General features: G+C 43.2%; 2 protein-coding genes across 2 annotated transcripts in view; both read right to left on the bottom strand.

The window, feature by feature from the left end:
* The window catches only part of SERPINE3 (serpin family E member 3), a 74,072-nt gene extending 72,283 nt beyond the window's left edge, over positions 1-1,789 (bottom strand). The window contains exon 1 of the mRNA XM_048930358.1: positions 1,754-1,789. The gene's annotated coding sequence lies outside the window, so the exon portion shown is untranslated. The remainder of the gene's footprint in view (positions 1-1,753) is intronic.
* The window catches only part of FAM124A (family with sequence similarity 124 member A), a 42,182-nt gene extending 29,489 nt beyond the window's left edge, over positions 1-12,693 (bottom strand). Inside the window, exons 1-2 of the mRNA XM_048930341.1 lie at positions 12,588-12,693; positions 1,754-1,785 (exon numbers count right to left, since the gene is read on the bottom strand). Of these exons, the coding sequence (XP_048786298.1) occupies positions 1,754-1,785; positions 12,588-12,652 (97 nt within the window). The 5' untranslated portion in view covers positions 12,653-12,693. The remainder of the gene's footprint in view (positions 1-1,753; positions 1,786-12,587) is intronic.
* Between the last annotated feature and the right edge of the window lie 689 nt (positions 12,694-13,382).

Below are 13,382 nucleotides of genomic sequence, written 5' to 3'. Positions count from 1 at the left end.
CAAATGCATTATGCACTCTCTGTCTTCCAGCCTCCAACACAAAAGCACTTGTATTTTGCTTAGCTTCTTTTACATCAGTGTTACTGTTTCTCTCTCACTGTCTGACCAAAGTGACCACACAAACACCACAAAATGCAAAGTTAAATACTGCTACTTGTGAAGTCGTAACAGTATAATTTGCTTTGGAAGCAGAAAAGAAGAAGAAAGAGACAGCCCTGTCTCCTGAACTTTTATGTCTGTACTGGAATGATAAACATCCTTGTACTGACAAATCACCAGTGATGAAATGCAACTGTAATCCTCACATATTCATATGGACAGCCTCGGTCTGGTCAGCAAGACACTGAGGTGACAACATTCAGCATAGCAAACTGCAGCTGCCGTACAACTAAACATTACGTGTGCAAACTGCTAATTTAATTAATGTTACCTTTATTTGTAAAACGCATAGCAGCCAAACCAAAATTGTAAGGGACAAAACCTGATGGGATATAACTGACTTTCTCAAGCCTCATCTTCTGAATGTAATTGCCAAATAAACATGCTTACTAGGCAGCCCCAAATGATCAGCCAAAAGTGTGATTTGAGAGGAAGGGCACACAACTGTGCTAACCTGGCTAATTCCAATAATACAAAAAAAGTTATTTGGCTGGATTCTACCTCTCAATCATTTCACAAATTCTGTCTTCCAGTGGGAAGCCAGAAATGTATTTAAACAACAAAATTTAGGAAAAAGCTGCATTGAACTCTTCTTTCTCAGATGTATGCACACAAACAGAGCAGATGGGGAAAAGGCAGCAAGCTCCCTGCTAGTCACATCAGCTCAGGAGCCAGACATTACGAACACTGTCTGATCCAGTGCTTGCTGAAATCAATAAAAGCCCTCCATTGAAAATCATGGGAGATGGAAAACAAACCTCCCCATGCTTCAGCACAAATGTGTGAATGAAAAAAAACTGATGGCTTTCTTCTCCTCTGATTTTCATGGTGCATAAAGATCCAGATTATAAAATGCAATTTGTCATCTCTGAATTCTTCATTTGCTTACTTGGCATAAATAAAATTGTGGTCTATGTGTGTACCAGGGAGACAGGTATCGTCTTGCACTGTATGCAGGTGTGAGGTACAGTATGTCCTACAACTAAGAAAATGGTTTGAGTGGGAAGATAGAGGACTGAAAAAGTGCCACTTGATATTGCTTTTGCAACACCATTTTGCTTTGGTGAAAAAAGAAAGAAAAATAATCCAGATACTAAGATAAGATGAAATTCAATTACCCTAAACACCTAGAAAGACTGTGACACTCACTACATTATCTATTGCCTTTGCAATCAAAGAAAAGCTTCCTAGGATTTGTCCTCAAGTACTTCCTTGGCATCAGCTTGCAAAAAGCATTAAATTATTTCTACATCCCCCAGCTCTGATGCCATTCAGCAATACAGACTCATTTGGCTGCAGGACCCATTCAAATAGGCCAAACCATATTTACGGATTTTGTTCTCATTTTGCTTTCCATTCGTATCACCTCTAATACTTATGATTTTACACATGGCTTGTATTTTAGTCATGAACATCCCATTAGCTTAATTTATATGCTGCCTCTAGACATAGATCCAAGAAGAACTGGAATGGGGGCCTCACGGTGTCAATATGAACTCTCTCATAACATAAGGCTGATGTTTATAAATAGTAGCAGTTAGGAAAACAAGAAGCTGAGATTCCATTACAAAAAAAGTCTGAAAGTTGTACTCACTGCTGGTAGAGGACATGCGGCTGTACTCAGACCTGCAAGACAAATAGAAAAGATCACTCAAAATGTACCAAATTTAATTCACGTTTCATATTAAATTAGTTTTGAGACCATTTGTTTTTGGTTTTGTTTTTCACTAAGGTAATAACAACAGGAAAAAGTTTTGAACATGGCCTCAGAAAAACAAGTATTATGTATGAATTTTGAAAATATTTATTTAAAGCACTGAGTTTTTTTTTAGGAATGGAAGTGGCAAACATTCTACTGCTCTTCAGGCATAAAGATAAAGTTTAGGAGGCCCTCTGAGGAAATAAACAGGCCATTTCAGAGGCAGGTTAGGTACAAAAGTCTACCTGATTTTGACTCTATTCCTCATTTTTCTTCTCAAGCTGCTGTGATGTATTTTTTGAAGAGAATTCTATTTGCAAAGTAGAATTTTTATTGTTCTTTGGATACAACTGGCAGGGAACACCAAAAGAGAGAACTGTGAGCATTTAGATTATCATACAATCTTTTACAGCCTCCTTTTAATACTGAAAGGCCAACCAGGTCTCCCGGAGCCTTCTCTTCTCTGGCTGAACAGTCCCAGCTCTTTCAGCCTGTGTTTGCAGGAGAGGAATTCCATCTCTTGAATCATTTTGGTGGCCCTCCTCTGGATGCGCTCTGACAGCTCGATGTCTCTCCTGTACTGAGGATATTTGGATGCAATATTCCAGGTGAAGCCTCACCATCACAGAGCAGAGAGGCAGGATCACCTCTCTCACCTCACCTCTCTGGACACATAAGGCTTTTTGCTCTAGGAAACCCTTTCCCTCTTCAATACAACTCTCAGCAAAATCATTGGCTAGAGGTCGTATGTCAGTGCATATAGAATTGTTCATGAAAACATTGTAGAATCACAGATTCATAGAATGGCTTATGTTGGAAGGGTTCTTAAAGATCATCTAGTTCTAACACCCAGCTGTGGTCAGGGCTGCCACCCAGCAGCTCAGGCTGCCCAGGGCCCCATCCAACCTGGCCTTGAGTGCCTCCAGGGATGGGGCACCCACAGCTTCTCTGGGCAGCTGTGCCAGTGTCTCATCACACCCTGTCAAAAATTTATTCTGAACATCTAATCTAAATCTACCTTTTTTTATTTTAAAGACATTTCCTTCTGTCCTATCACTACCTACTTGTGTAAAAAGTTGCTCCCCTTCCTGCTTATAAGCTCCCTTAAAGTACTGGAAGGCCACAAGGTCTCTTTGGGGCCTTCTCTTCTCCAAGCTAAACAAGCTTAACTCCCTCAACCTTTCTTCACAGTAGCAGTGCACCAGTGCTCTGAGCATCTTTGTAGTCCTCCTCTGGACATGCTCCAACAGCTCCACGTCTTTCCTGTGTTTGGGGCAGCAGATGTGGCCTCATGATGGCAGAGTAGAGGGGGACAATCTCCTCCCACTCCCTGCTGGCCACCCCTCTTCCAACGTAGCCCAGGATACTGTTGGCCTTCCAGGCTGCAAGAGCACACTGCTGGCTCATGTGCCACTTCTCATACACCAGTGTCAGAGCTGTTAAGTATTTCAAGCAACGGTACAAAAAACTTTGCTTACAAAGAACACCAAACTTCTGAATGCTCTGTTCTGTGCTGCTTAAAAGTCACAAACAGGACCCATTTGTTTCCCAAAGATCCACAAATAATGAAGCAAAACAAGTATGTCAACACTGAATACACTTAAAAAAACCCAACAAACAAATAAATTCATTTCCGAGTCCCTCCAGATGACTTCTGAGTGTTTAGATTTTGGAGCTCATTCATGGATCCTCCACTCCCTTATTCTCCAAGTGCCCCAGAACAGCCCCACAGAACGCTCTGCCACTATTACCTTCTTGCATGTTTACCCTGCAGTGCCCTGCAAACTGTTTAGGGAACCAAAACACAATTCTTGAATCCAAATCTAACTGCTTGTTTTATATAAATAATTGCAATAAGTTTGCAATATTTCTTTAAATCAAAAAAGCATGTGAGCCTTGACTCCTAAGATATTTTTCTGGAAATTGATACCATCTAAGCATATTCTCAGGATACCTTCACAATCCAGGCTCTCAGGCATCCAAGGGAATATAAGCAATAAATCCCCAACAACTATAGCAGTTGATTTGGGTTCTGATACGAACTTATCTCTGCAGAGGAAACAAAGCGAAAACAGTCATCCCTCTAGTTCACAGTCCCATGTTTAGCACTCAGTAACCTGAAGGTCAGATGCTAAGTCTGCTTGTTCAGGTGAGCAGGTGCACAAGGAACTACCCCATCCTGAAGGGCTAGTAAAAAATGACTCCCTTGAATTTTTTACAATACCCATGCACCCCTCGTGCACAGCATCTCCTTCTCAAATAAATTGTACCTTTCAACCACACTTCCCCCAGACACTTGTACAGCTGGGAAAGGAGGAGGTAGAAATGGCACAGGCAGAGAGGGAGATGCTCTTTTTTCAGCTTCCAAGGGGATAAGACAATTGCAGAGGTTAGTGCTGTATGGGGCATAAAGCTGTGGGGTATTGTCAGAAGAAAATCATGTGGGTATCATTTGGCAGCGTGTATATTTGGGAAGGTGTTGAAACTGTTAATTTAACACAGCCCTCTTTCTTCACAAGCCCAGAGGCAAGCAATATCCATCCAGCTGCCTCCAAGCATCCCGAGCAAGGATTCATTTAATCTGCACTTCTGTTAGTAAACAGCCCAGGGCTGTCCCTGCATGTATCTGTGTTCAGTAGTTCACAGCTAATTCCATATGAATCTGCGTTGCTTGTATTTCATAGAGGAGCAAGACAATGCTTCGTCTTCTGCTTACTGCAAGTGGAAGCAGCTTTCTGTTACTTCACACTGTTATTTTATTATCCCAAAGTGCTGCAGGCGCATTATCGAGCATGGAGAATTAATGAGTCCCGAACCAAGGAGCTGGCATTCTGCATACAGGCAGGCCATGAAAAATGAGACAAGAGGAAAAATAAAAAGACGGGGAGTGTGAAGGGAGGAGACAACAGTGTGCTCAGAGACTAATTGCACAGATGCATTTTAATAGGCTTTAGAATTGTACTGGGGGCCTTCTGTAATTCTAATATGGTTCAAGCTAGTATTTAATTCATGTTTGTTGCATAACTGACATACATGGAATTAAAAAAATTAAAAAAGATAATTAAGCACAAAGGCTTATGTCAACCTCACATGACAAAATAAGGGCTGCACTCTCCCTTAGCTCCACCTATGGTTGATAATGAGATGTCTGAAGTGTGTCTTTCCCTTAATGTTTGTATGGAAAAGATACTGAAGGACCCGCAGCTACATGCCTAAAACCTAACGGCATGAATATGAGTCTCTCTTTGTACTCTCAAACCATACATGTTGCCTTTTGTCCTCCCTCTGACTCCATTTTTTCCCCAAATCTATTTTGTCTTGAATCTAGTCCCTGAGAGCAAAAATGACAGTGAGTAGAATTTTTAATATTTTCAGCACATTACCACAAACCACTCAGATTCATGGTGTGTAATGGTTTAGTGACTTATAAAATAGAAAATATTTTTTTCTTATAGTCATTTTTGTAGGATACTGAATTCTAAATAGACTACAGAAATAAACAACTCCTGAGTCATGTGGACTCCATGGACACAAAGCAATTTTATCCCTCCCCATCCTTTCCACCCCTGTTATAAACATCCTGAGTCTTAGCTCCTATCAATTCCCCTGGGAGAAATTCTCCCATTAGGATAACTCAAGAGTAAAGCACTCTCTGACTTTAATGGTGAAAAACTGGAGCCTTATTGCCCAGAGGTTCCCAGACAATTACATGGTCTTGCAATCAGCTATTTCCTCTGTGCTACCAATAGATATTACAGTTTAGATAAAAGGAAAGAGACATTCAGGACAGAAATCAAACAAATGGACAACTGTTACTTTTACAGGCACATAATGAGGGAAAAATGATCAAAAAGGACATTGAAACAGTAGGAGGTGCTGAAAAGGAGGGCAAAGAATCCATACCCAGCAGTCAGCCCAGCAGCAAAGAGGAGCTGTGAACCATGTCAAGAGACATTAAAGTAATAATGCAGAAGCTTGAGATAAATGCAGGACTAAGATTCCCACCAGAGCTGCTGAAGCATCAGGAGTGTGTATTATCAAGGAGTGTAAGACCATCCCAAGTATAAAAGATCCTAAGCAGGCCTTCGAGGTCAGACTGCATTATTCACTGATGATTATTAATGCAAGGCCTTAGAATACCCAGGAAGGGGAAAGAGACACTGAATATCAGTAGCTGCTAGCACAACCTGAAGTTTCTGAGTGTAATACATAAAAACACAGTAAGCCCATTTATGTGGGGAAGAAGAGCTGCTGTGTTATGTCTCTGCATCACAGAAAGACATCAGCAGGGCAACAGTGGCAAAACATCTATGCTAATAAACAGATGTGCTCAGAAGAAGTGTGCGGGACCGAGGCCAACTGCTGTGTAAGTCTGCACTTGTACCATTCAAGCCTCATGATATGCAGCCTAGTAAGCCGTCTTCTATCAATGGCCCCTGGCTCATGTTAACATGGTTAAATGTATCTAGAAATCCCACGGGAGAACAAGATGGCCTCATCTAAACTGATGCCATCTACCATCTAAAATATCCAAGAGTAAAGACAACCCTGACCCAGTGCTCAGGAACACATTCATATGTTGTATAATAGACTAGTGTAGGTAGAACTAGAGTTTTTGAGCTGAGCAACATTTCCACAAGGCAGTTTACTGTGACAGATGAACATACCACTCAAGCTATTTTAACAAATGAACACACCTCTCTAGTTATTTTAACACTATGCTTTGCCCAAGGTCTCCACTGCCAAGAGTCCTAAATCTTCAGGAAAAAAAAACACCAAAAACCACCGCCCTGTAAAGTTTAGTAGCTCCTCTGTTGTCTACATCCTTAGCTTGCCTACAACTGATGGTATGGTGCCTGCTGTAGTCACATTTTTCCCTGCCTTCCTTACCTACAGTTGTTTCAAATTTCACTGTTCCATATAAAAGCTGTATTTAACAGCTTCTTTGCCTTTCCTTCCCCAGAAATTGCTCCACGGGGCATTCAGAAGGATTTTATAGCAGTTAAAGCACAATGTGTGAGTCAGATTTAGGTTTTTAGTCTGTCTTGGGTTTCTTCTCACCAAATTCCTGTGGGTCAGATTGCAATCTGTTTCACTAATATCGATCCAACACAAACCCATTACCTTCGTTGTACTTCTACTTGTGTAATCAAGCTGGCTGCAGCGAAATAACTGGGAGCAACTCATCACAAAACACCTTGCTTTGGATTCCCAGTAGAGTGATGAAGCCAGAGGATGGACTCCCACAGCTCAGCTCATACTCAAGAGCTTATTTCCAAGAACTATGTTTAAGGCCCCATGTGAGAGATATCAGCATTGTCATCATTCTCACTGTCATCATCATCATCACTGCTGATATCAGCATATTACAGAATCATAGAACCACAGAACCATAGAATGGCTTGGATTGGGAGGGACCTCAAGGATCTTTTCAAATTCCAACCCCCTTGCCAGAGGCAGGGCTGCCAGCTCCTAGATCAAGTGCTAGATCAAATTGCCCAGGGACACATCCAATCTGGCCTGAAACACTCCAGGGTCAGGGCACCCACAGCCTCTCTGGGCAACCTCTTTTAGCATCTCATCACTCTCTCAGTAAAAAATATCAGGATGAATTATTGTGTCAAACCTTCCAAAATGCACCTGATGAGGCTTGATGTACAAAGTCATCTTCTTGGGGTTCTGTTCCTCTTAAGCCACAGTTACTTGAAAGGAATCTCATACTGCAACCTAGCCATTGTGAGTATCAGTACGACTCTCCTGGTCAGCAGAACGTGATTTACATCCATATCTGTTTCAGAATTGCTTTAAGTGCACAGCCCCAGTCAGGGGGCTATCTACCAACCATCAGGTCTATCTACCCATAACTTCAACAAAATAGTTTCACTCAACTTAAATCTGATCAGAAATGGTGTTTCAGCCTCAATTTGTGACAAAATACTCAAGTTTACATTGTTTGAATGTCAAATAAGGCAAATTCTGTAGCTTGACATATCTAGAGTGATGGATATATAGGAAGTGAAATTTTCAGGAAAAAAAGAAAGCCCCCAAGGTGAAAAAAAAACAAAAACCAAATAGGCTTTAGCAGCAGTGGTTCGTATTCTGTGAGTTTGTCACACATGGATGAAATCTGGGACAGGAAACTGACTTGTCATACTGAAGGACTCCCAGACAGATGACAAAGATGACAAAGTCTTAAGTATTGAAACCCTTTAAGTTAGAACCATCTGACACAGACATATAAACAGCAACTCCTCCTGAGCAAATAAACAGTTCATCTATTCATTTGGTAATTTAAGCAGCCCATTCTCACCAAGGACACAAATGGACTATAATATTCCTAATATTTTTTAAGTTATGAACACCCTCTTTTTCATCCTGTCCTGTCTTCCATTAACAACTGTATTTGCTGTTTTAGAGTCTCACAAAGCTGACAGAATTGCAACCAAAAAATAAATAAATAAATGAGAAAAAGATTTTTTTTTCTTAATCAGCTTAACAGATAAGGAAAAAGAGGCTCAGAGAGTTTGTGACTGATCTAGGGTCACATGGGCAAACAGGGAGAGCCACAAGGAAAAGCAATGAATGCGTATAGCACACCCAAGAAGTTAGGACAACCTCTACAGCAATTAATTTAGGGAAGATAGACAGAAGAAAATGAAAAGAATGGATCAAACCCCAAGACAATATCCTCAACTAAGTAGTAATTGATTTTGCTAAATATACATTCCAGATAGCTGCTAGATGGTACAGAGTCCAAAGCCTATGCAGTCTTTTGGTTGTTTCTCTACATATCTTTGAACTGTTCCTTGACAGTTTGCTACTACCAAAGAAACAGGACAGTTTTCCTTCTTCCTAAAATTCATCGCCTACTCAGCATTTAACTACCAGTGGATGAAGTCTGCATCATTAACAAACTCTCAATACTTAGGTTTTTAACTTACACTGAAAAAACTTCTTCCACATTTTGGTGTATTGGGAAAATGTCAGGTTTTCCCACTTCCTCTAAAAAGATGAATAAACCTTTTGAACTATAAAATGAAAGGCTCAAGTTGCAAATCCAAATCATTTAAAAGCTGTAACTTTTCAAAACTTCAAATGAATACTTAGTAAGGAAGGGAAAAAAGAAGAGTTTAGGTAAACTTGGGCACTGTTAGCAGGCTAACGATTAAAGTGTGAAACCTTTACAGCATCAACCCTTAGAGCTGTGTGAGGGAACACGTGAAGTTCTGATGGGAACTGTCACATATATTGAAATCACTCATGTCACTGATCTCACTAAAGCGTTATGCTCAATTAGGGTGTATGCACTTAATGAACAGGAGGAAGTATTCCTGTTGAAGCAATTCCTGAACACAGCTAACTGGACCTAACAAATCATACATAGAATCATAGAATCATAGAATCATAGAATCATAGAATCATAGAATCATAGAATCATAGAATCATAGAATCATAGAATCATAGAATCATAGAATCATAGAATCATAGAATGGCTTGGGTTGGAAGGGATCTCAAGAATCATGGATCTCCAACCCCCCTGCCACATGCAGGGCCACCAACCTCCCCATTTAATACCAGACCAGGCTGCCCAGGGCCCCATCCAACCTGGCCTTCAACACCTTCAGGGATGGTGCATCCACAATCTCTCTGGGCAGTCTGTTCCAGCACCTCACCACTCTCATAGTAAAGAATTTCCCCCTGACATCCAACCTAAATCTTCCCTCCTTCAACTTAAAACCATTTCCCCTTGTCCTGCCATTATCTACCCTTTCAAAGAGTTGGCTCTCCTCCTGTTTGAAAAAAAAACAACAACAACCAAACACAAAAATCTAGGGAACAAAAAATTTAAGACTCCAAAATCAAGAAGATTGAACAACGTACTTTTCTGCAACTCATTTTAAACAGCTTAGTATGAATTTTCCATCCTTTTTGCTTCTCTTTATAATTCGTAAGTTCTTTAAATATTAAGATTTCTCCTCCCTTCAAATTCTTCCAATTGTTTTCCCCCCTCTTTGCTTTCTAATCAGAACACTTTCCCTCTCAAAAGACCTTTTTCTTCTTCCTAAAATTTCAGGTCTCAAGAGTACAAAACCACTGCAAAACATTACAGCAGAAAATTCTTCATTCCCTGTACTTCTGGGCTAAAAGATTTCAGTAAATGAAGTAAATATTTTTACTAGAAAGCTCCAAAATACAGTTCCAAAAAGGTGCAGTTAGTACATAACATCTCTTAGATCAGGGATGGTCAAATACTTTCAAATCTCATTAATAAATAGCCAATATAAACTAATTGGCTTACACGTTCTCCTCACTTTATTTAGGTACTTGATAACAACAGCTCAATCCATTCTGATTGGATTCAGTCACTTAAAATACACTATTTTGTTCTGTGACCTCTTTGCCAGCCGTGTTTACTGAGGCAAATGCAGTAAGAGAGAGATATTTTCCAGCGGATTAGGAAAATGAAGATTTAAAACTGTAAGTGAGCTTTTCTGTAGCTGAAAGCCACAGCAAAACCTCAGAAGACATATGGAATACCTGATGTATGAGATTGGCCTGTTTTTATACACAGCTTCCATGGTACAGGCTCACACAACAATACATACAGTTCTGGAGATGACAGTGTCTTGCAGCACCTGGCTTCACTGCAGTCACTGCATGCTATTGTTCAGAGACAGAAAGGGAGGCTTGATGTAAACCCCTGATTGAATCACTTTGACCGCTCTCCATACTTTCATAGGACCATGGCTGAACATGAAAATAGTTAATTTTATTTTGAGCCATTGAGTAATTAGAGAAAAAGGAAAACAGCTCAATTTAGCAGTTTGGCAATATCGATGATGGGACCGAGACAAAGCACAAAGCAGATCGTCTGGTAAGTCAGGAAGGCAAGCGCTGGGAGCAGTTGGCTTGGTGAGAAAACTGAAACATAAACATTGCGAAAGAGACATACGCAAAGTGTTTATCAGACTGAAATAGATGCTAAACAGAACTAAAAATAAGAATAGAAGTGCAGGGACCTACTGCTTTTCAGAATGAACACCTTTGCAACGCACTGCAGCTATTAATTGCCATATGCTCCTGTTAAAGTTTCTCAGACACTTTTATGCTGAGCTGCACCTTCCAGTGTCAAGCCAGTGACAGGGACGCTTCACAAAATCATCAACACATCACCAGCATCAGGCATAAGCAGCTGTCATGCTGCTCAGTGCAGTTTAAAGGCTCACATCACCATCTGGGGCAAATCCTTTTGAGTGCCCCTCCTGAGGAAATGCAGATTTTCCTGTTCTGGATAAGCACAGTAAATTAAGAGTGACTTGGCCCATCAAGGATGCTTTGAGCTTTGAACCTGCCATGATTATTTTGTATTCCTTTTTACCCACGTTCCTCAAAGACGAACGGAAAACCTGTTGTCCCAAGAACTAAAAAAGTGTGGATTTTTGTCCTTAAGCTCAGGTCTCATAAAATACTTTAAAAATTTCACTGTCAGGTGTCTGCAATACGACAACTATGTAAGGTGATGGAGAAAGTCCTTCGCTTCTCTGACCACAGAAGAATTAAAACACACATATTTGAATTAATAGCTAGATAAATGAAAGAGATTGTCATATTTCATGTCTACTTTTTTAAACTGCAATGTTGCTAGTTCAGTTTGGGTGCTGAACACCTGATATCATTCTGCAAACCATTAGCTTTACAGTTTTGTTACACTCTGTCTCATGCACCACCAGCACTGTGCATCCCAGTGGAGGCTGTTACTCACCAGAATCAGTCTGAGATCAAGATACTGCCTTTCTCCCTGAATTTCAGCACGTGCTGCTACAGTAGCAATAAGGGAGAAAGTCAATAGGAATAGGAAGTCTGCCTGACCTCTGTGATCCTTGTGTGTTCCTTCCAACTTGGGATATTCTATAATTTCATGACATTACACAAAGGGGAATACCAGTGCGTATGTACACCCCATGCAACAAAGTGAAGATATCCCAGACAAGGAGCTGGGAGAATCCAGCTGGAAGGCGGGGAACAGACCTGGAAGAGAACAGCATCAAGGGATTTGTCCTTCTGAACCCAGAAAACGAGCACAGGCTCACTGCTGTTCCCAACAAGATGAGCCAGCAGTACCATGTGGGATGACTGCAGAGAGTTTCCTGCTGTCCTGCAGAAGTAGGAGCTGAACGAGTATCCCACGGGCAATGCCTGCAGCTCGAAGTCACCCAGCTCACGAGCAGAGCACACCTCTGGTTGCTGGGTCACGGATTCAGGTAAAACCGACTTACAGGACACTGAGGTTGGTTAACTACCTGCAAAGTTTACAGCACTTCATAGGTCGGTATGGTGAGCACCCACAAATCTAAGCTCCTCCGTGGCTCTGTGGTGATCCCTCCCAGGAGCTGACTGTCTGGTGTCACTGCTCCCAGCAAGGCACGCTGCCGGCCATCCTCATCTCGAGCTGTCCCGGGAAGGAGGATGGCTCTGGGAACACAGAGCTGTGGGGCTTCAACCGAAAGCTCACGGCCACAGCCTGGCACTATCCTCCTCCCCACGCGTATACTAAGGGGACTTTTTCCCCATCACCCGAAGGAGCCCTCTCCCGCTTCCCAACGCATCCTGCGGCGCGGTGGAAGAAGGCAACCCGCGTACGGCACACAAAGCCCTTTCCCCGGCCGGCCAACGAGTGCAGCCCCCGGTAGGAGAAGGCAGAGCCGCCCCGGCCCGGCCCCGCGCTCACCCGCCCGTCTCGGCTCCCGAATCCCCGCAGTCCTCCTCGCCGCCGCGGGGCTGCTGCCGCTGCATGCTGCCAGCTCCCGGCTCGCTCCATGCCCGTCGCCGCTCCGCCGCCGTCTGTGGGAGGCGGTGGCTCCCGGCACCGGCCCGCCCCGGCCGGCCCGCGCGGGGCTCGGGGCCGCTCCCTCGGCCCGGCCTCCCGCCGCCGGGCTGCCCGCTGGGTGCCGCCACGGGACTGGGGGCGGTTGCGGCCTACGTGGGGCGGGCCGCGCGGTTTCGCTGGGGCCCCTCACTGCCCTCTCCGGGCGCTCGGTGGCCGCGTTCGTGTGATCGCTTTGAAACTGCGCGTGGAGACAGACGCGCAGAGGTTGTCCGGGCGGCAGTAACGATGAGAAAGTGAGGCGGTGCAAAACCAGTACGTGGAGTGATTCCTGTGAAGAGCTAGCGGTGTAGCAAAGGCTACCAGCAGTCACATGCACTGAGGTGGGACTGCAGTGAGAAGTTCACAGATCACTGCACAGCTGAGGCTGGCAGGACCCTCTGGGTGCCTCCACTCCATCCCCTGCCCCAGCAGGGACATCCAAAGCAGGGTGCCCGGGGCCACGTCCAGGCAGCTCTGGGAGATCCCCAAGGAGGAGGCCCCACAGCCTCTGTGAGCCTGTGCCAGTGCTCCGTCACTGCACAGCACAGAAGGTGTTCAGAGGGAAATCCTGTGCTCCAGTTTGTGCCCATGGCCTCTGGTTCTGGCATTGACACAGCCTGGCTCCAGGCTCTGGCACCCTCCATCAGGTACTTACAG

Source organism: Lagopus muta, chromosome 1 (genome assembly GCF_023343835.1).
Source record: "Lagopus muta isolate bLagMut1 chromosome 1, bLagMut1 primary, whole genome shotgun sequence".
In the NCBI taxonomy this organism is placed as follows: domain Eukaryota; kingdom Metazoa; phylum Chordata; class Aves; order Galliformes; family Phasianidae; genus Lagopus; species Lagopus muta.
The sequence above is the reverse complement of the archived record's forward strand: the minus strand, read 5'-3'. Positions and strand labels throughout refer to the sequence as shown.